Source organism: Emydura macquarii, unplaced genomic scaffold (genome assembly GCF_026122565.2).
Source record: "Emydura macquarii macquarii isolate MOO-44397 ecotype Brisbane River unplaced genomic scaffold, CSIRO-AGI_Emac_v2 contig_2249, whole genome shotgun sequence".
In the NCBI taxonomy this organism is placed as follows: domain Eukaryota; kingdom Metazoa; phylum Chordata; order Testudines; family Chelidae; genus Emydura; species Emydura macquarii.
Window position 1 is genome coordinate 239,217 of NW_027132386.1, and position 23,069 is coordinate 262,285.

Consider the following 23,069-nt stretch of genomic DNA (forward strand, 5'->3'; position numbering starts at 1 on the left):
GTGGCCCGTCAGCCAATCCCGCAGCGCCTCCGCCCTGGCCGCTCCCACAATGCACCGGGATAGACCCCACTTCCGGCCACACTGAACCTCGGCGTTACCATGGAGCGGCCGCCAGGCTCATTTGCATAGCGCGGGGCGGGTGATTGACAGAAGGGGCCACCCGTGGGCGGGCCGACGAGGGGAGGGAAGGTGGAACCGCCCTTCGTCATTTCCGGTCCGCGCTATATTCTCGGCCGGGTCACATCCGCTTCCGCCCCCTTGTGTTTGCCGCCTTCTCGGGTTCCGCCCCGCAGGGGGACGAGCCGCCGGTGGAGAGCGCGATGGAGAGAATGAGTGAGGGGCTGTGGGGGAGGGGCGGGAGTGAGGGGCTGTGGGGGAGGGGCGGGGGGCTGGGGAAGGGAAGGGGCTGTGGGGGGCAGGGGAGCGGAGGTGGGGGCTGGGAGCAGCGTGTGGGGGATGGGGGCGGGGGCACCGAGGCAGGCCCGGGGGGGTTTCCGGAGGCTGGGGCGGAGTCTGACCCCCCCGTGGGCGGCTGCCCCCCCCCCCAGAGCTGCCCCCCCGGGGGCCCCTGGAGCTGCCGCTGGCCGCGCTGGAGCTGGGCTGCGCCGGCCGGTTCGAGCTCATCACCCGCCCGGAGGGGCCGGCGGGGGACACGTTCCCGCTCTGCACGGTGAGACCCCCGCCCCCCCCCGCGCGCCCCGCCCCGCCCCACTCGCTGTGGGGCGCGCCTTCGACCTCTCCCTTCTCTGTGCCGCCAGCTGCCCCACGGGCTGCCCCCCCACGCCATGGACCTGGCCTCCGAGCTGGAGCGGCGCTTCCTGGCCAGCCCCGAGTGGCTGCCCCTCCACCGCTTCCAGCGGGCCCACAGGTGAGGGGCGGGGGCTGGGGGGGGGCACCTGTCTCTGCACAGGGCGGACGCCTGGGAGGTGTTGGGGTGGGGCCTGGGGGCGGGGCCTGGCGCTGACTCCTCCCCCTTACCCCCCCCAGGGTCTGGCCCCGGGAGAAGGACGTGCAGTCGCTGTTCCAGACGGACGCCAGCCCCGTGCACGCCACGCTGCGGGCGGAGCGGGACCCCACCACGGGCCAGATCCTGGCCTTCAGAGAGGTGAGCGCGCCGGCCCGGACGCCGGGGTCCCGTCTCCTCGCTCCCCGGGGCTGGGGAGGCCCCTCAGGGTGAGCCTTGATCTGGACGCCGGGGTCCCCATCCCTGCGTCAGCCCCTCCCCGCCCGGCTCTGACCCTTCCCCCCACTCTGCCCCAGGCGCCGTTGGACAACATGGGTCTGTCGGCCAAGAACTCGCTCTCCTTCCAGCGGGCGCCGGGGCCCCCCGCCCAGGCCTTGCGGGGCAGCAGCACCAACTACCCCTTCTGGCCAGGTACGTGCCCCCCTCCCCCCAAACTGCCCCACCCCGTCCCACCCCGGGGCTGCTGGGACTAGCCTTTCTCTGGCTCTCTAGGCGGGATGGACGAGCCCAGCCTGGAACAGATCAGCGCCAAGGACCACCTGGAGGAAGACGTCGACTTTGAGAATGGTACCGTGGGACCCCGGCGTCCGTTGTGACCCCCCCCACACACTTCTACCCCACGCCTGAGCCAGCCAGTCCCTGCCATGGGGTCGGAGGGGGCTGGCATCCCCAGAGGGGCAGGACCCGTACCCCATTCCTTGCCCCTCTGACCCAGCCAGTCCCTGCCATGGGGCAGAAGGGCGCCAGCGCCCCCTGGAGGGGACAGGCCTCGCGCCCCTTTATCCTGTCCCCCCAGCCAGCTTTCCCTGATGACACCCTGCCTCCTGTTACCTTCCCCCTGGCCAGACTTGCTGACGGTGCCACCAGGCTGGAAGAAAGGGGTGGACTTCAAGCCGCAAGGTAAGGACCCTGTGATTGCGGAGGCCTGGGGGAAGGTATGGGGGACTCGTTGGGCTTCCCCCCCCACCCAGGCTGGCTGTTGTCCTTTCCCCACAGCTCCCGGCCCACGACCCTGGGGCTGAACCTCCCTGCCAGGGTGAGCGGGCGAGCCCCACAGCGGCTGGTGGCTGGGGCGAAGTTTGGATGGGGGCCGTGGGGCTTGAGCTGCTGGGCCCCTGGCGTATCGGGGGGGTGCTCTGCTTGTGACCAGACCCCTCACCGTGGGGGGCCGTTGTTCTGTAACCAGGCGGGTGCTGGTCTGGGGGGGGTCCCCTCTGAGATCCTCCCCTGGAAGACAGCCCCACCCTGTCACCCCTAAGCACCCCCCAGGTTGGGTTGGCTGTAGCCGGGCAGGGTCAGTGTGTGGGGACCTCCCCCACAGCTCTTCACCCCAGTATTTCTCCCCTCCCACCTCAGCTGCGGCGCTCAAGGCTGCCCCAGGGCTGCTGCCCCTGCCCGGCCTGCTGGGGGCGCTGGACGCCTTCGAGCTGGGGGGCTCCAGCGACGAGGAGGAGAAGAGGAAGCTGAAGGGGAAAGGGGGAAAGGAGGAAGAGACGCCCCCGGCCCCCCCCGCCGCCTTGCAGAGGGCAGACAGCCTGGAGGAGCTGGTGCTGAAGGTGTGTGTGGGGGGAAATGGGACAAAGGGTATGGGGGTAGGGGGAGCTGCTGTGGGGGAGGGAGTTTGGGGGCTGGAGATGCCTGGGGATGGGGGAGGGTTTTGGGGGCTGTTCAGGATGGGGGGGGTCTCAGGTTGTAATGGGGGGACTAACGGGGGGTGCTGTGGGGGGTCCTGGAGGCAGATGTGGGTGGGAGGAGTTGGGGGACTGATGGTGTTGTACCTTGGGGGTGGTGTGAAGAGAAGGGGCTGGCGTGGGGCAGGGGAGCGGCTGGATGGGGTAGGGTTCGCTCTGGTTGCTGAGCCCTCTAACCAGCCCCTCTCCGTGCTCTCCCCCCACCCGCAGGAGGTGACCCCTGAGCTCCAGCCGCCCCCCCAGGCTGCGCCCCTCCAGCCCCCCAAGGAGCAGTGGGCGATTCCTGTCGACGTCTCCTCCCCCGTAGATGACTTCTACAAACGCATCCCTGACCCGGCCTTCCGGGTGAGACCCGCCCCGGGGCGGCACCAGGGGGCCCTGGGCTGTGGGGGTGGGGTGTGGGGCAGCAGGGGGGCAGTCCCCTGCCTGTGGGTGCTAGGGGCGGGGGTCAGGGGCAGGCATTGTGTCCCCCTGGCGGGTGCTGGGGGCGGGCACTGTGCCCCGGCGGGCGGCTGCGGGGGTCGGTCCCTTGCCCGTGGGGGTCATGGGGAGCCGGCCCGGCTGATGGGCTCCCCGGCGGGCGCCCCAGTGGCCCTTCGAGCCGGACGTCTTCCAGAAACAGGCCATCCTGCACCTGGAGCAGCGCCGCTCGGTCTTCGTGGCCGCGCACACCTCGGCGGGCAAGACGGTGGTGGCCGAGTACGCGATCGCCCTGGCCCAGAAGCACATGACCAGGTGAGGACCCCCCCTCGAGGGGCCCGCCCCCTGCTCCTGCCCCCCCCCCTCCCCGCCTTTAAACTCACCCCCCCACCCCGCTTCTCCCCAGGACCATCTACACCTCCCCCATCAAGGCTCTGTCCAACCAGAAGTTCCGCGATTTCAAGAGCACCTTCGGGGACGTGGGGCTGCTGACGGGCGACGTGCAGCTGCACCCCGATGCCTCCTGCCTCATCATGACCACCGAGATCCTGCGGTGAGCGGGCGCCCGGCGCGGGGGGCTGCGGGTCGGGAGTGGGGGGCGCCCTGGGTCTAGCTCCTGCATCTGTCTGTCGGGGGGCAGGTCCATGCTGTATAACGGCTCGGACGTGATCCGGGATCTGGAGTGGGTGATCTTCGACGAGGTGCACTACATCAACGACGCCGAGGTGAGCGAAGGGGGTCGACGGGGGGAGGGGAGCATGGGGGGGGCTATGGAGTTTGGATGGGTGGGGTCACAGAGGGGCTACTGTGGGCGCAGGTCTGGGGAGGGGGCTCTGGCTGGAGCAGACCCTGTTACTCTCCAGTACTGGGTGGCATGCGGGGGAAGGAGGGGGGCCCAGTGGGGAAGGCCATGCACTGACCCCCATGTCCCCAGCGCGGGGTGGGGTAGGGTGGGGGCAGTGGGGCAGGCCGTGCACTGACCCCCGTGTTCCCAGCGCGGGGTGGGGTAGGGTGGGGGCAGTGGGGCAGGCCGTGCACTGACCCCCGTGTTCCCAGCGCGGGGTGGGGTAGGGTGGGGGCAGTGGGGCAGGCCGTGCACTGACCCCCGTGTTCCCAGCGCGGGGTAGTGTGGGGTGGGGGCAGTGGGGCAGGCCGTGCACTGACCCCCGTGTGCCCAGCGCGGGGTGGGGTAGGGTGGGGGCAGTGGGGCAGGCCGTGCACTGACCCCCGTGTTCCCAGCGCGGGGTAGTGTGGGGTGGGGGCAGTGGGGCAGGCTGTGCACTGACCCCCGTGTCCCCAGCGCGGGGTAGTGTGGGGTGGGGGCAGTGGGGCAGGCCGTGCACTGACCCCCGTGTCCCCAGCGCGGCGTGGTGTGGGAGGAGGTGCTGATCATGCTGCCGGATCACGTCAACATCATCCTGCTCAGCGCCACCGTCCCCAACACGCTGGAGTTCGCCGACTGGATCGGGTGAGCGGGGCGGGGACCCCGGGGGGGGAAGCGGGACGGTGGGGCTGGGGGGAGCGTCGGGTGTATGGTGGGGGCCGTGGGGCAGGCGGGAGTGGGTTTCCGCGGAGGGCCGGCAGGGTGGGGCTGGGGGAAGCGTCGGGTGTCCGGTGGGGGGAGGATCTGTGGGGCAGGCGGGGGGCCGAGAGCGCTGATGCCCCCCACCCGCAGGCGGATCAAGCGGAAGCAGATCTACGTGATCAGCACCGTGCGGCGGCCGGTGCCCCTGGAACATCATCTCTACACCGGCAACAGCCAGAAGACGCAGCACGAGCTGTTCCTGCTCGTCGACGCCCGCGGCAACTTCCTCACCAAGGGGTGAGCCCCCCGCGCCGGCCCTGACCGCCCCTCGACCCCCCACCGGGCAGGGCCAGCTCCCCTCACCCCCCCTCTGCCCCACAGGTACTATGCAGCGGTGGAGGCCAAGAAGGAGCGCACCAGCAAACACGCCCAGACCTTCGGGGCCAAGCAGCCACTGCACCCGGGTGCTGGGCTGGGCCAGGTGGGTGCCGGGCGGGGGGCGAGGCTGGGGGGCAGCTGGGATTCTTGGGGGGGATGGGGGAGGGAGTGTCACCATGGGTACTGGAGGGGGGCGGGGGGAGGAGGAGCCCTGGGCATGGGCGATGGTGCTCGGGGCAGTGGCGTTTCAGGGGGGGCAGGGTCCCGGTGTGACTCTGCCCCCCCCGCCCCTCCCCCAGGACAAGAGCGTGTGGCTGTCGCTCATCGACGCGCTGCGCAAGCGGGACCAGCTGCCCGTGGTGGCCTTCACCTTCTCCCGCGCCCGGTGCGACGACAACGCGGCCGCGCTCACCACCGTCGACCTGACCACGGGCGCCGAGAAGAGCGAGGTCCACGTCTTCTTCCAGAAGTGCATCGCCCGCCTCAAGGGCTCCGACCGCCAGCTGCCCCAGGTCAGGCCCGGGTGGGGCGGGGGACGGGGGGGGCGCAGCAGGCGTGGGACGCTGCCTTCCGGGCCAGGAAGCGGGCTGGGATTGGCTCAGCTCTCTGGCGATGGGACAGAAAGTGGGCCCTTGATGTGGCTGGATGTGCTACCCTACAGGGGTCCTAGGGGAATGGGACAGGAAGTGGGGTAGGAGGACACGAAGTGGGCCCCTTTAAAGGGCCGTGCCATGGTTTCCTTAGGAGGGCTTAGTGGAGGTCCAGGGTTAAAGCCTCTGCCAGGCACCGCCCTGTATGGAGGATGCTTCGGGGCAAAGGGGTCAGCATAAATAGCTGGTTTAGCCACGGTGCTTCCGGGTCAGAGGGCACTCAACAGGAAGTGACATCAGGCCACAGAAGTCGGGTGCCTTGCCTTGACTGGTCGGTAGATGGTGTCTCTGGGTCAAGGGGCGAACCAGGAAGTCCCACCCCCACCGGGAATCCCAGCAGGAAGCGGGTGGGTGTGAGAGGCCAGCACTTCCTGGGCTGTGCCCTTTGACCCGGAAGTTGTATTTGGCCACACAGAAAGAGGTTTCTGGGTCCCAGAGTGCTGTGGGGGAGGGGCAGCCACTTCCAGGTTGAAGGGTGCCGGACAGGAAGTCCCCTTGGGTGACACAGGAAGCTGGGTCTCCAGTGTACACCCAGGTTTAACGTCCCCCGGGGGGGGCGGTTTCAGGTGCTGCACATGGTGGAGCTGCTGAAGCGGGGCATCGGGGTGCATCACAGCGGGATCCTGCCCATCCTCAAGGAGGTCGTGGAGATGCTCTTCAGCAAAGGGCTGGTCAAGGTGAGAGGGGGCGGGGCCTGGGCCAGGGGGGCGGGGCCAGGGGAGGGGCCAGAGGGGGCGTGACCATGTGCACTGTGTCTCCCCTAGATCCTCTTCGCCACCGAGACCTTCGCCATGGGGGTGAACATGCCAGCCCGCACCGTTGTCTTCGACTCCGTCCGCAAGCACGACGGCTCCGGCTTCCGCGACCTGCTGCCAGGTGGGTGCTGGGGGCTGGGTCGCAGGGGGCTCTCCCCCTCATTCAGGGCTGCCCCACAGCTGTGTTGGGGGCTGGGCTGCAGGGAGTGGGGCAGAGGGCAGTGAGGGGGCGCACTCAGGCTCTGGAGGTCCCTTCCAGGCGAGTACATCCAGATGGCCGGGCGGGCCGGGCGCCGGGGGCTGGACACCACGGGGATGGTCATCATTCTCTGCAAGACCCACGTGCCTGACATGGCCGACCTGCACCGCATGATGCTGGTGAGTGATGCGGCCCCCCGCCCCGCCCCCGGCACTGCTGAACCTTGGCCATGGGGTGGGGGGCTGCTCCTTGAAACGGCAGGTGGGGCGGGAGGGGCTGCCCAGGCGAGAGCCGGGGACAGGCAGAGGGACTCGGCAGAAGGGCCTGGCTTGCATCCTGGGAGGCCCCCACCTGCATTTTGTCCCGTGTGGATCTCCCTGGGGTCCCCCCGCTCCATCCCCAGCCAGCTGCCGCCTCTCCCAGCCTCCCTCTGCTCCCCCAGGGGAAGCCGACCCAGCTGCAGTCCCAGTTCCGCCTCACCTACACCATGATCCTCAACCTGCTGCGGGTGGAGGCGCTGCGGGTGGAGGACATGATGAAACGCAGCTTCTCCGAGTTCCACAGTCGCAAGGACAGCCAGGTGAGGGGGGGCGCTGGGCGGGGGCAGGGTGCTGGGGGGGGGCCGAGCGCCCGCTGAGGGTCTGTGTCGCCCCTGCAGGCCCACGAGCACGCCATCGCCCAGCTGAGCCGCCGGCTGGCCGCCCTGGAGGAGGTGGAGACGGGCGGGCAGCTCGGGGACCTGCCGGAGTACTGCCGGGCCGTGCAGGAAATGCAGCAGACGCGTCGCCTCATCCAGGTAGGGGCGGGGGGGGCTGGGCCTGTCCCCTCTATGGGGCGCCGGCCCCGCTGCAGGGCGGGGAGCGGCTGGCGCAGGGGCAGGGTAACCGGCTCCTCCCTGGTTGCAGAGGCGGATCGTGGAGTCGCCCAGCGGGTTGAAGACACTGGCCCCCGGCCGCGTGGTGATTGTCAATAACCAGGCCCACAGGAACGCCCTGGGGGTGATCTTACAGGTGAGGGGCGCTAGGGGGTGCTGTGCTGCGGGGGGGGGCTCGATGTGGGCACGCTTCCTCTTCCCACCCCAAATCCCGTCATGGCGTTGTAGTCAGCTGTTCCCCACGGGCCGTGCTCCACCCTGGAGGGGCTGCATCTCGGTGCCAGGCCAAGGGGTCCCTGGATAACCGTCTCCCCTCTGCAGGTCTCCTCCGATGCCGCCACCCGGACGTTCACCACCCTGGTGCTGTGTGAAAAGAGCCCCGAGGGGGGAACCCCAGCAGGTGGGGCGGGAGGGGACAGCCCCACCCCGGAGGTTCCCTTCCCTGATGACCTGCTGCTCAACAAGCTTTTCTTGCCGGAAGGTAAGGGGTGGGGGGCCAGGACGCCTGGGTTCTTCCCAGGTCTGGGGGGGTGGGGGGGACTAGTGGTTAGAGCAGTGGGGCTGGGAACCAGCACACCTGGGTTCTCTCCCCCAGGCCCCTGTGGTCATGCCGTGGAGAAACTGGGGCCCTGCGACATTGCGGTGATCACGGCCAAGGCGCTGCGGGTGAACGCCGAGCGCATCCTGGAGGACGTCAAGAAGAGACAGATGCCGCGATTCAGGTGTGGGGCACGGGGGGGACAGGACGCCCTGGGGGTCCCTGGGCTGGGAAAGGGAATCTCGTCACCCCCAGGATCAAAGGAGCTGGCGGGGGGGGTGGAAACGGGGCACTGGCAGACATTGGAGGGCGCTCCCCTGCTGAGGGGTGATGGGGATCCCCATGTCCCCAGGGGGTGGGGATCCCAGAGGAATTCATCTGAGAGTGGGGATGTGGGGCGGGGCTGGCTCGTGGGGCACAGGGTGGCTGTTGGGGGACCCACGTCTGCTGTTACAGGAGCGACCCCCCCGGCCCCTCGGCTGTGCAGGCGGCGCAGGAGCTGCTGCGGCTGGCAGAGGGGGGTGCCGGGGGGCTGCCCCGCCTGGATCCGGTGGGCACCCTGCAGCTGAAGGAACTGGAGGTGGTGGAGGGCGCCGTGCGGCTCCGGCGCCTGGAGGAGGCGCTGCCCGGTTTCCAGTGCGTCCACAGCCCCCGCTTCCCCCAGCAGGTAAGCGGGGGGAGGGTGGGCCTGTGGCTGGGGGAGGGTTGGGGGAATTGGGGCCCGTCTGACCCCCCCTTTCCACCCCCCAGTACCTGCGGCTGGCCGAGCGCCTGCGGCTGCGGGCAGAGCTGGACCACCTGCGCTTCCTGCTGTCCGACCAGTCGCTGCTGCTGCTGCCTGAGTACCAGCAACGGGTGGAGGTGAGCCCTGCCCCACGGCGCTGCCCCACGGGAGGGTGAGATCACCATAGCTTCTCCCTGGTGCCCAGGGCAGAGCCCCTATGGGGTGCTGGGTGTGTGTGTGGGGCCAGGCTGGGAGCCGGGGGAGCTCTTAGACCCTCACAACCTCCTCAACCGCCCCCCTGGGGCCGAGTTCCCCGGCTCACCCGCTGTCCTGCCCAGGTGCTGCGGGCACTGCGCTACGTGGACGCCGCCGGGGCCGTGCAGCTGGCCGGGCGCGTGGCCTGCGAGATCAGCAGCCACGAGCTGCTGCTGACGGAGCTGGTGTTCGACAACCTGCTGACGGAGCTGCGGCCCGAGGAGAGCGTGGCCCTGCTCAGCTGCCTGGTCTGCCAGGGCCGGAGCCAGGCCGAGCCCCAGCTGCCCAGCGTCCTGCGCCAGGTCAGGGGGTGCTGCGGGGAGGGGTGGCTGGGAGCCAGACCGCCTGTGTTCTCTCCCCCGCTGACGGGCGCTGTCCCCCCGGCAGGGCATGGAGCGGATCCGGGCCGTGGCCGAGCGCATCGCCCTGTTGCAGCGCGAGTGCGGTCTGCGCGAGTCGGTGGAGGATTTTGTGGCCCAGTACAACTTCGGCCTGGTGGAGGTGGTGTACGAGTGGGCCCGCGGCGTGGTGAGCGGTGGGGGCCCTGGGCTGGGGGAGGGAAGCCCCTGCATCCCCTTCCTTGCCCCCCTGAGCCAGTCCGTCCCCTCCTTGGGGCCAGATCAGAGCCAGCACCTCCAGCGGGGCCCGGCCCCGGCCCCATGTCCCACGCCTCCCTCTCCCCCCAGCCCTTTGCGGAGATCGCCCGGCTGACGGACGTGCAGGAGGGGATCATCGTGCGCTGCATCCAGCGGCTGGACGAGACCTGCCGGGACGTGCGCAACGCGGCCCGCGTCATCGGGGAGCCCACGCTCCACGCCAAGATGGAGGAGGCCTCCAACCTCATCAAGAGGGACATCGTCTTCGCCGCCAGCCTGTACACCCAGTGAGCCTGGCGTGACCTCTGACCCTTCGCCTCCAGGCTCCCGCACGAGCTTGTCTCCTCTGACCTTTGACCTCAGGGACAGTCGTCAGCCTCTGCCCTGTGACCTCTTTGCACAACCTTTCGCCCAAGGCGGCTGGAGCCTGACCTTTGACCTGCAGCTCAGGGGTGGGTGAGGCTGGCTGAGGATCGGCAGGGTTTGGGGGTGGGGGGGAGCTGGGATCTGTCACCCCCCAGCCGTGTCCCATGTGTCAATAAATGGTTCTGCAGTAGCTGTTGTGTGGAAGCTGGATTGGGGAGTGGGGCAGCGGGGGGAGAATTACCCCTCTGGACAGGCTCTTCCCCCAGCCCTGGCCATGCACCCCCACCCCTTTTGCCATTTGGGCCAGTCCAATGGTGGACCCACCCATCCACCCCCACCTTCTGTCAGCAATTGGTTCTTTCCAAACTCTGCCTCTTCAACCCTCTTGTTCTTGGGTTGGTTCAGCCCATCATGAAGCTTCCCCCCCCTCCCTGGAGCTGGTGTTGGTTCATTGGGGGTGGGGGGGATGTAAACCTGGATCTGTGATGTCATCATAGTGGGTGGGGGGACAGGGTGGTGGGACGTTCTACTGTTTCAGGGGGAGGGGGGGGGTACTGGATTGTTCCATGCCCACAGGGGTTGAGGGAGCCTCCCTCAGTGGATGGGATGTTCCATGTTGGGAGGAGAGGGAAGAGATCTAGGCTGGGGCTCTCCTATGGGCAATGGGGCCAGGGGAAGAGGCTGATGGGGAGGGGAGCATGTCCCACTGTCCCAAGGTGGGGGAGAGTCCCCTTGGCAGGGGAATGTCCCATTGCAGCAGGGCGCAGAAGGCGCCATGTGGCCGGGGCGGGAGAGACTGGCCCCCGAGATGTGGGGTCACAACCTTTATACTTAACCCATTAACCCCAGGCTGGGCTCCCACCTACCCTCCCCCTCTCCCTGCCACTTCCTGTCCCAAACCCCCCAGTTGCCGGTGGACAGAGGGACAAGCCAGCCCCATGGCCCCGCCCATGGCAGACAGTTTATTGGTGGCTCGGCTCAGTCCGGGCTCCTTCCTCCGCTCATGGTCTCCACGTACCAGGCCGGGAGGAAGACGTGTTCCCCGCCCTGGTGCCGGGTGTAGGACACGGGGTGCCCGGGCTCCCAGGCGAAGAGGTGCACGAGTCTGGGAAGAAAAGGGGGGACCTGGAGTCAGGAGGGCTGCGCTTGCTGGGAGGACAATGGGGGACTAGCGGGGAGCCAGGACTCTTCCATTCTAGCCCTGGGTGTGGGAGGGGAGTGAGGGCTAGTGGTTAGAGCAGGGGAGAGGGACAGAGCCAGGACTCCTGGGTTCTGTTCTACTTACTGTGGATCGTCCTCCGTCACCACCCCCTTGAGGAAAGCCAGGAAGGCCGCACAGAAGTTCACACAGACGGCCGGCTTCCAGCAGCCTGGGTCCCCCTGTGTGGGGAGGACCAGCTTCAAACCACTGTGGGGCAGGGGGGGGAACAACAGGTCGCAACGTGTGGGGCATGGGGAGGGGGCAAGCCGGGGCCCGAGGGTCTGGCACAGGGCAGAGGCAGGCAGGATGGGGTGGCCTGATGCAGGGAATGGAGGTTGCGGGGCCCCCTGGGTGTGGGGGGATCACTGGCTGAAGGGCCCAGTGCCAGACGGGGGGGGGAGTGGGGGTACAGTGGAGGGGGGGTTGGAGGGCTGGCTGGCTAGGGGGCAGCTCACCCGGATCAGCTGGAAGATCTTCATGGTCTCGAAGGTCTCCAGGGTGGCCACGGAGCCGTCGGGGGCACGGAAGCCGGCCACGATACGGGAGACACCGGGCAGGAAGGACTGCGCCCACCACTTGATCAGCTTGTGCCTGCCCGGGGGAGGGATGGGAGGGTCAGCGCTGCATCACTAGCGCCCCCCCTTTATATGCCCTGCCCATGCAGGACATAGGGGACTGTGAACCCTTCGGCAGGGCCACGCACTGTGCCCCAGGGCTGCACTGGGCCACGGGATAGGGTAGGGGGACTTTCTCACCTATAGAAGCTCCTACGCTGAGCGGGACTGTGCAGCTCCTTGCACGTCTTGAGCTCGACGTAGCAGGCAGGGGGGTCGGGCCAGGGCCCGCGGGGGTCGGTGCAGTCAACCTCCCCGGCGAAGAGCAGCGAGTGGGGGCCCAGCCGCGTCTGCACCACGGTGCAGAAGGCCTCGTTGGTGTTCACCACCCCTGTGGGGTCTGGGCTCCCGTCCAGGGTGTCTGGGGAGGGGGACAGGCACAGCACAGGACTCCTGGGTTCTCTCCCCGCTGGAGGAGGGGAGGGGGGCTGGGAGCCAGGACTGCTGGGTTCTATTTACCGGCACACATATAGCGCTCGAACTTGTAGCCCATGTAGGCCAGCTCCTGCAGGGTCTCGGAGCGCTGCTCCCGCTGCCGCCGGGCCGTGGGCGTCTCCACCTCGCTGATGTACAGAGTGCCCCGGAAGAGGCTGACGGCCAGCAGCCAGCCCTCCTGGCGCTCGTAGGGCGTCGTCAGCACCTTGGTGAGGTGCCCCCGCCAGGTCACGAAATCTGCGTGCAGGGGGCGCCTGGGGCAGAGATGAGGGGAGCAGACATCAGTAGGTTTCAGAGTTAACAGCCCCTCATTGAGCTGAATGGGGCCAGCTGAGACTTATGGTGTCAGGCTCTCAGCAGACTCAAGCACCCAGACCTGCACCCCCTTGTCCTCCTAACCCCCAACAGCCCAGCGCAGCTGAGCCAGGATGTGCAGTAAAGGGGGGGCATCCTGAAGTCTCCCACCAGCCCCCCGTCTCCCGCTGGGAGCCTGGTCTAGATCGGCTCATCCGCTGGATTCCTAGCGCCCCCTGCTGGCTGGGAGGACCCCATGAACCCAGCCCAGTGCCCCCTGCTGGCTGGGAGGACCCCATGAACCCAGCCCAGCGCCCCCTGCTGGCCCTACCCCTCACCCAAGGTGCTCCTAGGCCCGGGGTCAGCCCCACCGCTCACCCCGCGGCGTCGCCCTCGGCCCGCAGCCGGTGCCGGTGCTGAGCCGTCCAGCGCAGCAGGTGCTCCAGGCCCTCGGGCCGGCCCTCGTCCCGGCGCACGTAGCGGTCGCGGTAGCCGTGGCGCAGGTCGAAGGCGGGGGCGGGGTGCAGGCCGGGGGGCGGGGTGAAGTAGCGCAGCTGGCGCGCGTCGCCGTGGTAGCGGCGCCCGGCGTCCAGGGAGAAGCGGCCCGCCTCGGCCGGCCGCCGGTAGAAGGGGAAGGGCGCGTCGTACAGGGCCGGCTCCACCGGCAGGACGGGGGGGGCCCGGCGGCTGCGCTTGGGGGGGCCCCCCAGCTCCACATCCGGCTGGCGCTTGGCGGGCTGGGCCAGGGGCTCCATGGCAGCCTGGGGGGGAGAGAGAGAGAGAGTGGGGGGGTGGGGCTGGGCTGAGACCCCAGGTTATTCCCTACCCCTCCCCCACCACCTCAGCCCAGCCCCTCCCCCATGGGAAGCATGTCCCCTTCTGGCCCCTCCCCGCCAGCTCCCCCCGCCGCAGGCCCCTCCCTCACCTCTGACCTTTCACCCCCTCCCCCTCCGGTGACTTTTGACCCCCCCCCCCCGTCGTCCTGCCACACGTCACCGGGCGGCCCCGCGCCCCAGCCGCCGGCCCGGGCCTGACGTCACCCGGCGGGCCCCCCCCCCACCACGGACCTGGCAGCGGCGGCGGCGGCGGGAAGCCACTGACGTCACCAGAGCGCGCCCGGCCCGGCCCCGGTGTGACGTCAACGCCCCGCGCCGGGGGTGGGGAGAAGAGGCGCTGGGAGCGCGGACGGAGCAGGAGGGGGCTGGTGACGTCATCACTCGGGGACGGGGGGGGCTTGTCTGTGGGGGCGGGGCGGGGCTGGGTCCCGGTTGTGGGGGGCTAGAGGCCCAGCGGTGGGGGGGGCAGAGGTGGGGGCGGGGCGGGGGCCCGGCGGTGGGGCTGGCTGTGGGGGCGGGGCTGGCTCACTCTCCCCCCCGCCCCCCAGGCCCATGGCGCGCCGGCACCAGCTGATCCCCGACACCCTGAAGGCCAAGAAGCGGCGCCTGCAGCCGGGACCCGAGGCGGGGCAGCCGGAGACGCGGGGTGAGCCCCCCTCCGCGGGGCTGCGGGTGGGGGCTGGGCGCCGGGACGCCTGGGTTCTTCCCCGGCTCGTGGGGGGGAGGGGCTGGTGGTTAAGGGGGCGGGGGGCACCAGGACGCCTGGGTTCTCTCCCGGCTCGTGGGGGGAGGGGCTGGTGGTTAGGGGGAGCGGGGGGCACCAGGATGCCTGGGTTCTCCCCTGGCTCGTGGGGGGGAGGGAATGGTGGTTGGGGGGGGCGCCAGGGCGCCTGGGTTCTCCCCTGGCTCGTGGGGGGGAGGGGCTGACGGTTAGAGGGGGGCGCCAGGACGCCTGGGTTCTCCGCCGGCTCCAGGCCTGACCCCTCCGTCGCTCCGCAGAGGGCCCCGGGGCGGTGGAGCCGGCTCTCCGCTATCTCGCCTCCCTCTTCCCACGGCAGCTCTTCGAGGACGCGCTGCCCCCCCTGCTCCTGAAGCACCAGCTCTACAGCCTGGTGCGGGACCGCACGGCCGTGGACAGGCAGCTGGTGAGAGCCCCCCCCCCCATCAGAGCCATGGGCCCCCCCAGCCCGGGATCTCCTCCCCCCAATAACCCTCTCCCCCTGCAGAGCCGGCTGAAGGGCGAGGGGCTGGTCCGGCTCTTCCAGCTGGGCTTCGACGCTGACACCTTCGGGGTGGTGTTCACCCAGGACTACACAGCTAAGGTGGGTCCCTGCCCCTTCGCAAGACGTGCTGCAGAGGCCCCTGGGAGTGGAAATGGGGGGTCTCTGTGGCCCTTGGGAGGGCCAGCTGGTGGTGACTGCCCCTCCTCCCCCGTCTCTGCCCAGGTGCTGCAGTCTGTGGAGGGGAAGGATCACGCCGGGACGGTGCGCAGGTTCCTGGAGACGGCGCTCGCCTCCTGTCCCGACCTCAGCTACGAGAAGGGCCGCATGCTGCAGGATTTCGGCTTCCGAGACGCAGACATCACGTCAGTGGCTGGGGACGTGGGCGGGGGGGGGGGGGGGGCACACAGCCCCCCTGAGCTCCCCTCAACTGGCATTCCCCTTCCATTCCTCGTCCCATCTCTGCACTGGATAAGGGGTCCGTGGCTAATCAGCCCCACGTCCCACCCCAGAGCCAGCTGCATCTTTATGCCCGGTAAAGGGTGCCTGTATAACCAGCCCCTGTGCCCCACCCCAGACCCAGCCGCATCTCAGCACCAGGTGAGGGGTCCTTGTATAACCAGCTCCCTGCCCCCAGTGGGGCCACGCCCAGCACCAGGCCAGGGGTCTCTGCAGTGAAGGACACCAAGGTCCCAAGCCTTTTTTCCTGTCCCCTGTTGCAGGCAGCTGGTCAATGCCGGGGTGCTGACCGTCCGCGACGCCGGCAGCTGGTGGCTAGCGGTGCCTGGAGCTGGGCGCTATGTTAAATGCTTCATCAAAGGTTTGTGTGGGGGACGTGTCCCCAGAGGGTCCCCCCTCTAGATCCGGCCCCCCTGAATCCTCTCTCTCTCCTCGCCCCCAGGGCGCAAGGCCGTGCTGGGGATGATCCAGAAGGCCAGGTACAAGGAGGTTCTGCTGTCGGACCTGCAGAGCCGCCAGGCTCCCAGCACCGTGAAACTGGGGCTCCCCTACCACATCCATGACCTCATCGGGGCCCAGCTGGTTGACTGGTACGATTCCCCCCTCCCCACCTCCCACAGCTGGGGAGAGAACCCAGGTGTCCTAGCCCCCCCCCCCCTTCTCCCCACCGGTTCCAAGCTAACAGCCTCTCTCTGGTTTTCCCAGCATCCCCTGCACTTCCGGGACCCTGCTCCGAATGGCTGAGCCCTGACCCCACGACCGGAGGACCTACCAGGGAACTGTGCCTGACTGACGCTGGGGGGGGGTCTTCTTGGCTGCCTGCCATGGGGGGCTGGGATATCCCATCATGCAGTGGGGCTCGGCCCCTCTGGGCCCCCATGACGTGACTGTGGGTCTAATTTATTGAGCGGATCAATGTTTGCACTTGGGATGGGGGGGAGGGACCCGCCGTGGGGTGAAGGATCGGGTCCTTGCCCTTGGGGGGGGCACGTCCCCATGGCGGGTGCGTGGGAGAAGGTGAGATTTGAGCCATGCCCCTGGGTGCCGCTGAGCGGAAAGGCCAATAAAAGGGGGTTTCTCTCGTCTCCTGCCTTTGTGGGTCCTTGCTGCGTCCCCGCCTGTCCCGGGCCACGTGTGGGGCAGGGCCCCCAGACTCGGAATTCAGGGGCTGGCCACAGAAGGGGGGTGGAGCCACGAGGGTCTGGGAACACTGGGTGTGGGGCACAGTGCCCCTAAAACTGGGAGGCGGGGAATTGTGGCAGAGGAGGCCCCGGCTGACTCTGTGATGGACGCTGGCGGGCTAGTGGCTGTGGCACGGAGAAGCCGCCGGCCCCGCGAGTGAAAAGCTGCAAGTGGCAGGGCCCCAGCGGGAGGAGAGATGCCCCTGGCCAGCCCGACGTGGGGGGACAGTCCTTCCCCACCCCCAGCCTGGCGACCCGGGAGCCCCTGGGCTGTGGGCGAGGGGGGCCGGGCGGAGCCGTGGGGCAGCTTCATGCCCCGCTGCCCCCCTGCTCCAGCGGGGGCCCCGTGGCTGGTCGCGCCTGTGTCGGTGTTACAGAGAGCAGCCCCCCAGGAGTCCTGCCCCCGAGCTGGGAAGAGAACCCAGGCGTCCTGACCCCCCCCCCCCCCACTGAGAGAGGGCGGGGGGGGGTGGGGGGACGTCAGTGCCGCCCCGGCGGCTGGACCCGCTGGCGCGGTGCTGGGGGAGCCGGTCCCTTTAAGGGGGGGGCCCCCTGCAGGGAGGAGAAAGGTCACGTGACACGCGGTGGGTCACGTGAGCCAGTCTCCAGCTGGAGCCAGTCACGTGCCCGCCAGGGGCCCTGAGCAGAGAGTCCGACCGGCCCATGGGGCGCCCCCGAGCCCGGCCCCTCGGGCCGCTGCTGCTGCTGGTGGGGCTGGGGCTGGCGGCGAGAGAGTGGAGGGGATCCCCTGAGCAGGTACCGCCCCCCCCCCGGGACCCCCACCGAGCCGGTACCGACCCCCCCCCCGGAACCCCCCTGAGCCGGTACCGACCCCCCCCCGAGACCCTCCTCCTGAGCCGGTACCAACCCCCACCGAGTCGGTACCGCCCCCCCGGACACTCCCCCGAGCCGGTACCGGGATCCCCTTGGCCCCCCCAAACTGGTCCCAGGTCCCACCACCCCAGACCAGGCACTGCCACCCCCCCCCGATCCGCCCACGGGGTTGGGCCCCCCAAGGCAGAGGGAACCGGTGCCCCCCCAGTGGAGAAAGGCCCCGCATTTGCCCTGGGGCTGGGATGGGGGCTGAGACCCCCTCCATTGCCCGGGGATGGGGCACCGGGACCCCCAGTGCTGGACAGGGCCCCTCATCCTCGTCCCATCCCCACATCTCCCCCCAGGTCAGGCCCCTGGTGACGCTGGAGCAGTTGCTGTGGGTCAGCGAGGCGGGTTCTGTCCACACCTACCGGGTGCCCCTGGTGGCGGCCACGGCCCGCGGCTCTCTCCTGGCCTTCGCCGAGGCCCGGAAACTGTCGGCCGGCGACGTGGGCGCCAAGTTCATCGCCCTGCGCCGCTCCACGGACCGAGGTGGGGGGCACCGGCGGGGGGTCGGGGCTATGGGTCGGGAATGAGGGGCACCGGCGGGGTTGGGGGGGCAGGGCAGGGCAGGGCAGGACTAGCAGAGGGCTGCGGGTGGGGAATGAGGGGCACCCTGTGGGTCGGGAGTGAGGGGCACTAGCGGGGTTGGAGGGGGCAGGGCAGGACTAGCAGGGGGCTGAGGGTCGGGAGTGAGGGGCACCCTGTGGGTCGGGAGTGAGGGGCACCGGCAGAGCCATCTCTCTCGCCCAGGCGCCACGTGGTCGCCCACCACCTTCTTGGTGAACGACGGGTCGCGGGCCGACGGGCTGAACCTGGGGGCCGTGGTCGTGGACCAGGAGCGCGACAGCATCTTCCTGCTGTACGTGCTCTGCGCCCACCACGCCCGCTGCCCCGTCTCCAGCACCATGATCCTGCGCAGCCGGGACGACGGCGTCTCCTGGAGCCTTCCCCGCAACCTCTCCGAGGAGATCGGCACGGCCATGTTCGCCCCGGGGCCCGGGCACGGCATCCAGGTGGGCGCTGCAGGGCACGGGGTGGGGGGAGCTGCCCCAGGTTTGTCCATGGCGTTCCACTTGGCCGTTCCCCAGGCCTCCCTTCCCCAGAGCCAGCCGCATCTCCAAGCTGGCGTCCCCGTAGAGCCAGCTCCCTGCCCTGCCCCAGAGCCAGTCGCATCTTCAGGCCGGGCCGGAGTCCCCGTAGAACCAGCTCCCTGCCCTGCCCCAGAGCCAGTCGCATCTTCAGGCCGGGCCGGAGTCCCCGTAGAGCCAGCCCCCTGCCCCGCCCCTGGGGGGCCGCGTCTCAGGTGTGGGGATGGTGACTCCTCCCTCTCTCCCTGCCTGGGCACAGAAGCGCTACGAGCCCCACAAGGGGCGTCTGATTGTCTGCGGCCACGGGACGCTGGAGCGAGACGGGATCTCCTGCCTGCTGAGCGACGACCACGGAGAGACCTGGCGCTTCGGGGGGTCCCTCTGGGGGATCCCCTTCGGGAGGCCCAAACTGCAGAATGACTTTAACCCTGACGAGTGCCAGGTGAGCAGGAAGGGACCCAGGCGTCCGGCGTGGCTCCCTGTCTTTTGGGGAGGGAGGAGAGGGGACCCAGGTGCCCATGGGGCCGTGGGACCCAGGCATCCGAGGACAGGAGGGCGTGGGACGCAGGGGGAGCAGGGGCTGTGGGACCCAGGCGTCCGGGTTAACCCCCCACGCTCCCCCCCAGCCCTACGAGCTGCCGGACGGGTCGCTGGTGATCAACGCCCGGAACCAGAACTTCTACCACTGCGCCTGCCGGATCGTGGCCCGGAGCTGGGACGCCGGCGAGACCCTCCCCGCCGAGGCCGTGACCTTCGACCCCACCCTGGTGGACCCGGCCGTGGCAGCCGGCGCCTTGGCCACCTCCGGCCTCGTCTTCTTCAGCAACCCGGCCCACGAGAGCCAGCGTGCGTGGGGGGCCGGGGTCGGTTGGGGGGCGTGGCGGGGGTCTGACACGGCGGTAGGGGGCGTGGTGGGGGCATGGCGGGGTAGGGGGCAGCTGTGTGCTGCGGGTGGTGGGGGCAGGTGGAACCAGGGGCTGGGCCGTGGGGGGGGCTCCGTCCGTCTCACCCCCTCTTCTCTCCCCCCCCAGGAGTGAACCTGACCCTGCGCTGGAGTTTCACCAACGGCAGTTCCTGGTGGGGCCCCCCCCTGCAGGTGTGGCCGGGGCCCAGCGGCTACTCCTGCCTGGCTGCCCTGGAGGGGGGGGGCGACCCCAGCCGGCCCCCCCGCCTCTACCTCATCTACGAGCAGGGGCGGAGCCAGCCCATCGAGAGCATCTCATTGGCCGAGATCAGCATCGCGGGGGACCTGTGACCTGCTCCCCAAAGATCGGCCCCCCCGCCCTTTCTCACACCCCCCCCCCCGTCCTCCTCTTCTGCCCCCCCGCCCCTCCCTTAACTTATTAACCTTCCCCCACAGGCTGCTGTGTTTGCACCCCCCACATCCCTGCCCCACACTCCAGCCTGGCCTGGGGGGGGGTCCCTGCCCCACACTCCAGCCTGAGGGGGGGGCCCTGTGCTGCTGCACAAGCTGCTACTGATCCCAGCTGTGACGCTGGATTTTGACCTGAAGGGGGGGCCTGGGGCCGGGGGGGCAGTGGAGCGGGGGCCACAACCCCGGGGAACAAAGGGACCAATAAAGGAAACGGAGCTTTATTAAGGAGAGCCGGTCTCCGGGTGCTCATTGAAAGGGGGCTGCGGGTCGGGAGTGGGGGGCGGAGGCGGCACGGGGGGCGCTAGGACCCAGCCCTGCCCAGCCGCTCGCTGCGGTACCCGGACGGCGGAGCCGCGGTTCGGTTCGGCCCGGCCCGGCCCCGCCATGGCCAGCCAGTCGCAGGGCATCCAGCAGCTGCTGCAGGCGGAGAAGCGGGCGGCCGAGAAGGTGTCGGAAGCCCGGAAACGTGAGAGGCGGCGGCGATGGGGGGAGGGGTCAGGGCGGGGGGGGGGGGCTGTCGGGGGATGGGGGGCCAGGGGCAGTGGGGGGAGGGGATGGGGTGCGGGGTGTGTCCTTGGCTGGGGGTGGTCGGGGAGGGGGGTCGCAGGGCAGAAGCGATGCTGGGTGGGGAGGGGAAGGCGAAGCCCGGACTCCTGGGTTCTCCCGTGGCGCGGGGGGGCAGCCCGGACTCCTGGGTTCTCTGCCCCCCAGGGAAGGGCCGGCGGCTGAGGCAGGCCAAGGCGGAGGCCCAGGCCGAGGTGGAGCGGTACCGGCTGGAGCAGGAGCGGGATTTCCAGCAGAAACAGCAGGCGGTGAGGGGGGGCGGACTATTGGGGGGCGGTTTGGGGGAAGGATCAGGGCGGAGGGGCTTGGAGCTGTGAAAGGGGGGGCTGGTGTGGGGGGAGGGGTTGGGGGGTGGTTGGGGGGCAGCGGTTGGGGGGCCGGGGTGTGGGAGGAGGGGTTGGGGAATGCTGGGGGTGGGGGGCGGTTGGAGGGCCTGGGGGTGGTGGTGGGATCTGGGGGTGGGGCAGTGACTGGGGTGTTGGGTGAGGGGTTGGGGGGCCGGGGTCCCTGCCCCACTCTACCCCCCTGTCTCCCGCAGGCGCTGGGCTCCCAGGGCCACGTGTGCGCCGAGGTGGAGTTGCAGACGTGCCGGCGGGTCCAGGCCATGCAGGGGGGCCAGGATCGGGGCAAGGATCGGGTCCTGCGCCGGCTGCTGGGCCTGGTGTGTGACGTGCGCCCCCAGCTGCACCCCAACTACCGCCTGGCCGCCTAGGGGCTGGCCCCCAGAGCTGCCCCCACCCTTCCGATGCGCCCACAGCGCCCCCAGGCCTCCCCACATCCTCCCGTGCACCCCTATCCCCACCCATGCATGGGGCAGCCTCCCTCCCCCCCCCCGTGGACGCCTGTTTGAGCCTTTGCTATGTGGGGGGTCTCTACAACAGAGCCCCCCCTGCAGGATCTCCCCAGCTCCCAGCACTGCCAGGGGCCCCTTCTCGGGGGGGGGGGGAGGGGAAAGCTCCTCCCCCATACAGCCCCTGACTGCATCAGCAGCCCCCCATCTGCGCTGCTGGGCTTGCGGCAGAAGGGGAGAGAGAGACCTGGACCCCCGTGAGCTCCTGTGGTGCCCCAACCCCTAATGGGCTGATTGTCCCCTGAGCCCCCAGCCCCCCTCCCTTCCAGCCCTACCCCCAAATATTCCAGCTGTTCCCCCAGCCCCTCCCCTCCAGCCGTACCCCCAAATATTCCAGCTGTTCCCCCAGCCCCTCCCCTTCCAGCCGTACCCCCAAATATTCCAGCTGTTCCCCCAGCCCCTCCCCTTCCAGCCCTACCCCCAAATATTCCAGCTATGCTGCACCCCCTTCTCTGGAGCTGCCTGTTGCAATGATTGTGCCGGTGAAATGTGATGAATAAACAGTGACCTGTGGAGCGGGCGTCGTTATTTCACTGGGGGGGGCTACCAGGTGAGGAATAAAAACAGGCCCACACCAGTGAGGTGCACTTATCTTTAACCACGGCTTACACTTTAAACAGCAGAAGGGGCCCCTAGGCCAGCTCTGCGAAGCGGCGGCAGGGGATTTGGGCCGCGCAATCCCACTGGATTCAGGGCAGAGTCTCATTGTGCACTTGCATCACCAGCTTATACATGGCATGACCTATTTACTGTGCGGAACAGCCCAGGCACAGCCTAATGCAGGGGTATCATCTGGACCTGTCTAAAGCCGCCGCCCTGGTAAGCCCTGGTTACGTGGGTGCGCGCCCTAGTGAAATGTGCGGCGCACGCCTGTGTGGCTGATTCACAGCACCTGACTTTCCTTCCTCACTTTCTTCCCCTTTTCGGCACTCTAGACAGGCTACGCAACGGGTTGTGAAACTGGTTATACAACCTGTTTACAGTGCTGGGCAGTGACCCTAGCCACAGCGGGTCTGACCAGACCCGTCGGGCCACTATCTCCAGCGCAGCCTACACCGCCTCGACAGGGAATGGGGGGGGCACCCTGTGACTAGGGACATGGGGGTGGGAGGTGATACCATGCCAGAAGGCCACGTGGCGGGGTGGGGTGGGGGTGGGGAGACGGGCACCGTGACATGGCTAGGTGGGGGGGCATGGCCCCAGCAGCATGGCTCGGAGGGATGGGGGTGCTATGTGAGGAAGGCACCTGGCCCCGGGGTGTGGCTGGGGAACGTGGCCCCCCGGGGGCAGAGGGAACAGCACAGACATAGCCATGAGCTGCGGCCCTGGTGACAGGGCGGGGGAGGGGGCGTGGCGTCATGACGTGGCCAGAAGGGGTCGTGGCGCTGTGGTGGCCAGGGACATGTGGCCCAACCTGGATGGGCAGAACAGCACCATGCCAGGGCTGTGAGGAGACGTGGCCCCGATGATGACGCCCCCCAAGGAGGTGGGGCACCATGACATGGCCTGATGGGCGTGGCACCATGGGGGCGTGGCCAGAGGGAGCGTGGCATAATGGGGCGTGGCCAGAAGGGAATGTGGCACCGTGAAGTGGCAGGAGAGGACGGGGTATCAGGGGAATGTGGCATCAAGGGGGCTGGGCCAGAGGGACGCGGCTTCGAGGGGGTGTGGTCATTGGGCGTGGCATCGAGGGGGCGTGGCCATAAAGAGGGCGTGGCACTGCAATGTGACTAGAGGACACCTGGCGTCAAGGGGGCGTGGCCAAATGGCCGTGCAATCCAGGGGGCGTGGCCAGAGTGGGATGCGGCATCCAAGGGGCGTGGCCTCTTTCAGGAAGCCCCCCCCCGTGACGTCAGCCCAGGGCTAGGCCTCAGAGGTAAAGCGAAGCCTGAACCAAGGTACTCCCAGCCCCTTCCCCCCACGGCCTTCTCTGCCTGAAGGACCCCGTGGGAATAACCATCTCTCCGCCCCGAGCGGCCGTCTCGCTGCCGGGAGAGGCGTCCTCCTCAGTCGCCTGATCAAACCCATGAAACCGCCGAGGCCTGGGCGCCAAGCGGCCGCGGGTTGGGTGCGCTGGGCTCCGTCTCCCTCGGAAAAAAAGGATAAAAAAAATTCCCCCCCGTTCTCACGTTCCTTTTTTT

At 69.3% G+C, this 23,069-nt stretch overlaps 5 protein-coding genes across 6 annotated transcripts; 4 read left to right on the top strand and 1 right to left on the bottom strand.

Moving 5' to 3' along the window:
* Positions 1 to 188: 188 nt before the first annotated feature.
* SKIC2 (SKI2 subunit of superkiller complex) lies at positions 189 to 10,469 on the top strand. The gene is made up of 29 exons (XM_067560256.1): positions 189 to 333; positions 549 to 670; positions 759 to 868; positions 988 to 1,105; positions 1,261 to 1,375; positions 1,457 to 1,531; positions 1,811 to 1,864; positions 2,321 to 2,520; positions 2,866 to 3,000; positions 3,245 to 3,390; positions 3,482 to 3,628; positions 3,716 to 3,800; positions 4,437 to 4,543; positions 4,751 to 4,897; positions 4,982 to 5,081; positions 5,278 to 5,490; positions 6,195 to 6,305; positions 6,393 to 6,504; positions 6,643 to 6,761; positions 7,025 to 7,162; positions 7,241 to 7,378; positions 7,488 to 7,592; positions 7,778 to 7,937; positions 8,052 to 8,178; positions 8,451 to 8,661; positions 8,745 to 8,855; positions 9,057 to 9,275; positions 9,361 to 9,501; positions 9,660 to 10,469. Exons 1-29 carry the CDS (start codon positions 321 to 323, stop codon positions 9,858 to 9,860), a joined length of 3,780 nt encoding a protein of 1,259 aa, XP_067416357.1. The 5' UTR covers positions 189 to 320; the 3' UTR covers positions 9,861 to 10,469.
* A 119-nt stretch (positions 10,470 to 10,588) lies between these two features.
* Positions 10,589 to 13,613, bottom strand: DXO (decapping exoribonuclease). Its single transcript, XM_067560260.1, has 7 exons — positions 13,547 to 13,613; positions 12,858 to 13,240; positions 12,210 to 12,439; positions 11,892 to 12,111; positions 11,592 to 11,727; positions 11,221 to 11,315; positions 10,589 to 11,040 (listed from the first exon to the last, which is right to left on the bottom strand). The coding sequence occupies exons 2-7, from the start codon at positions 13,232 to 13,234 to the stop codon at positions 10,914 to 10,916; spliced, it is 1,185 nt and encodes a 394-aa protein (XP_067416361.1). The 5' UTR covers positions 13,235 to 13,240; positions 13,547 to 13,613; the 3' UTR covers positions 10,589 to 10,913.
* Positions 13,614 to 13,624: 11 nt separating this feature from the next.
* On the top strand, positions 13,625 to 16,595 carry STK19 (serine/threonine kinase 19). Of its 2 annotated transcripts, XM_067560264.1 has the most exons (8): positions 13,625 to 13,683; positions 13,864 to 13,961; positions 14,315 to 14,460; positions 14,542 to 14,637; positions 14,761 to 14,900; positions 15,258 to 15,355; positions 15,437 to 15,584; positions 15,700 to 16,595. In XM_067560264.1, exons 2-8 carry the CDS (start codon positions 13,868 to 13,870, stop codon positions 15,743 to 15,745), a joined length of 768 nt encoding a protein of 255 aa, XP_067416365.1. In that variant the 5' UTR covers positions 13,625 to 13,683; positions 13,864 to 13,867; the 3' UTR covers positions 15,746 to 16,595. The 2 variants fall into 2 exon arrangements, with proteins under 2 accessions (XP_067416365.1, XP_067416364.1); XM_067560263.1 differs by lacking the exon at positions 13,625 to 13,683 and having other exon boundaries at positions 13,783 to 13,961.
* A 113-nt stretch (positions 16,596 to 16,708) lies between these two features.
* Positions 16,709 to 19,979, top strand: NEU1 (neuraminidase 1). The gene is made up of 6 exons (XM_067560261.1): positions 16,709 to 16,931; positions 17,354 to 17,540; positions 17,802 to 18,064; positions 18,399 to 18,581; positions 18,766 to 18,985; positions 19,171 to 19,979. Exons 1-6 carry the CDS (start codon positions 16,839 to 16,841, stop codon positions 19,392 to 19,394), a joined length of 1,170 nt encoding a protein of 389 aa, XP_067416362.1. The 5' UTR covers positions 16,709 to 16,838; the 3' UTR covers positions 19,395 to 19,979.
* ATP6V1G2 (ATPase H+ transporting V1 subunit G2) lies at positions 19,859 to 21,441 on the top strand. Its single transcript, XM_067560265.1, has 3 exons — positions 19,859 to 19,980; positions 20,226 to 20,326; positions 20,617 to 21,441. The coding sequence occupies exons 1-3, from the start codon at positions 19,899 to 19,901 to the stop codon at positions 20,788 to 20,790; spliced, it is 357 nt and encodes a 118-aa protein (XP_067416366.1). The 5' UTR covers positions 19,859 to 19,898; the 3' UTR covers positions 20,791 to 21,441.
* The last annotated feature ends 1,628 nt before the right edge of the window (positions 21,442 to 23,069 follow it).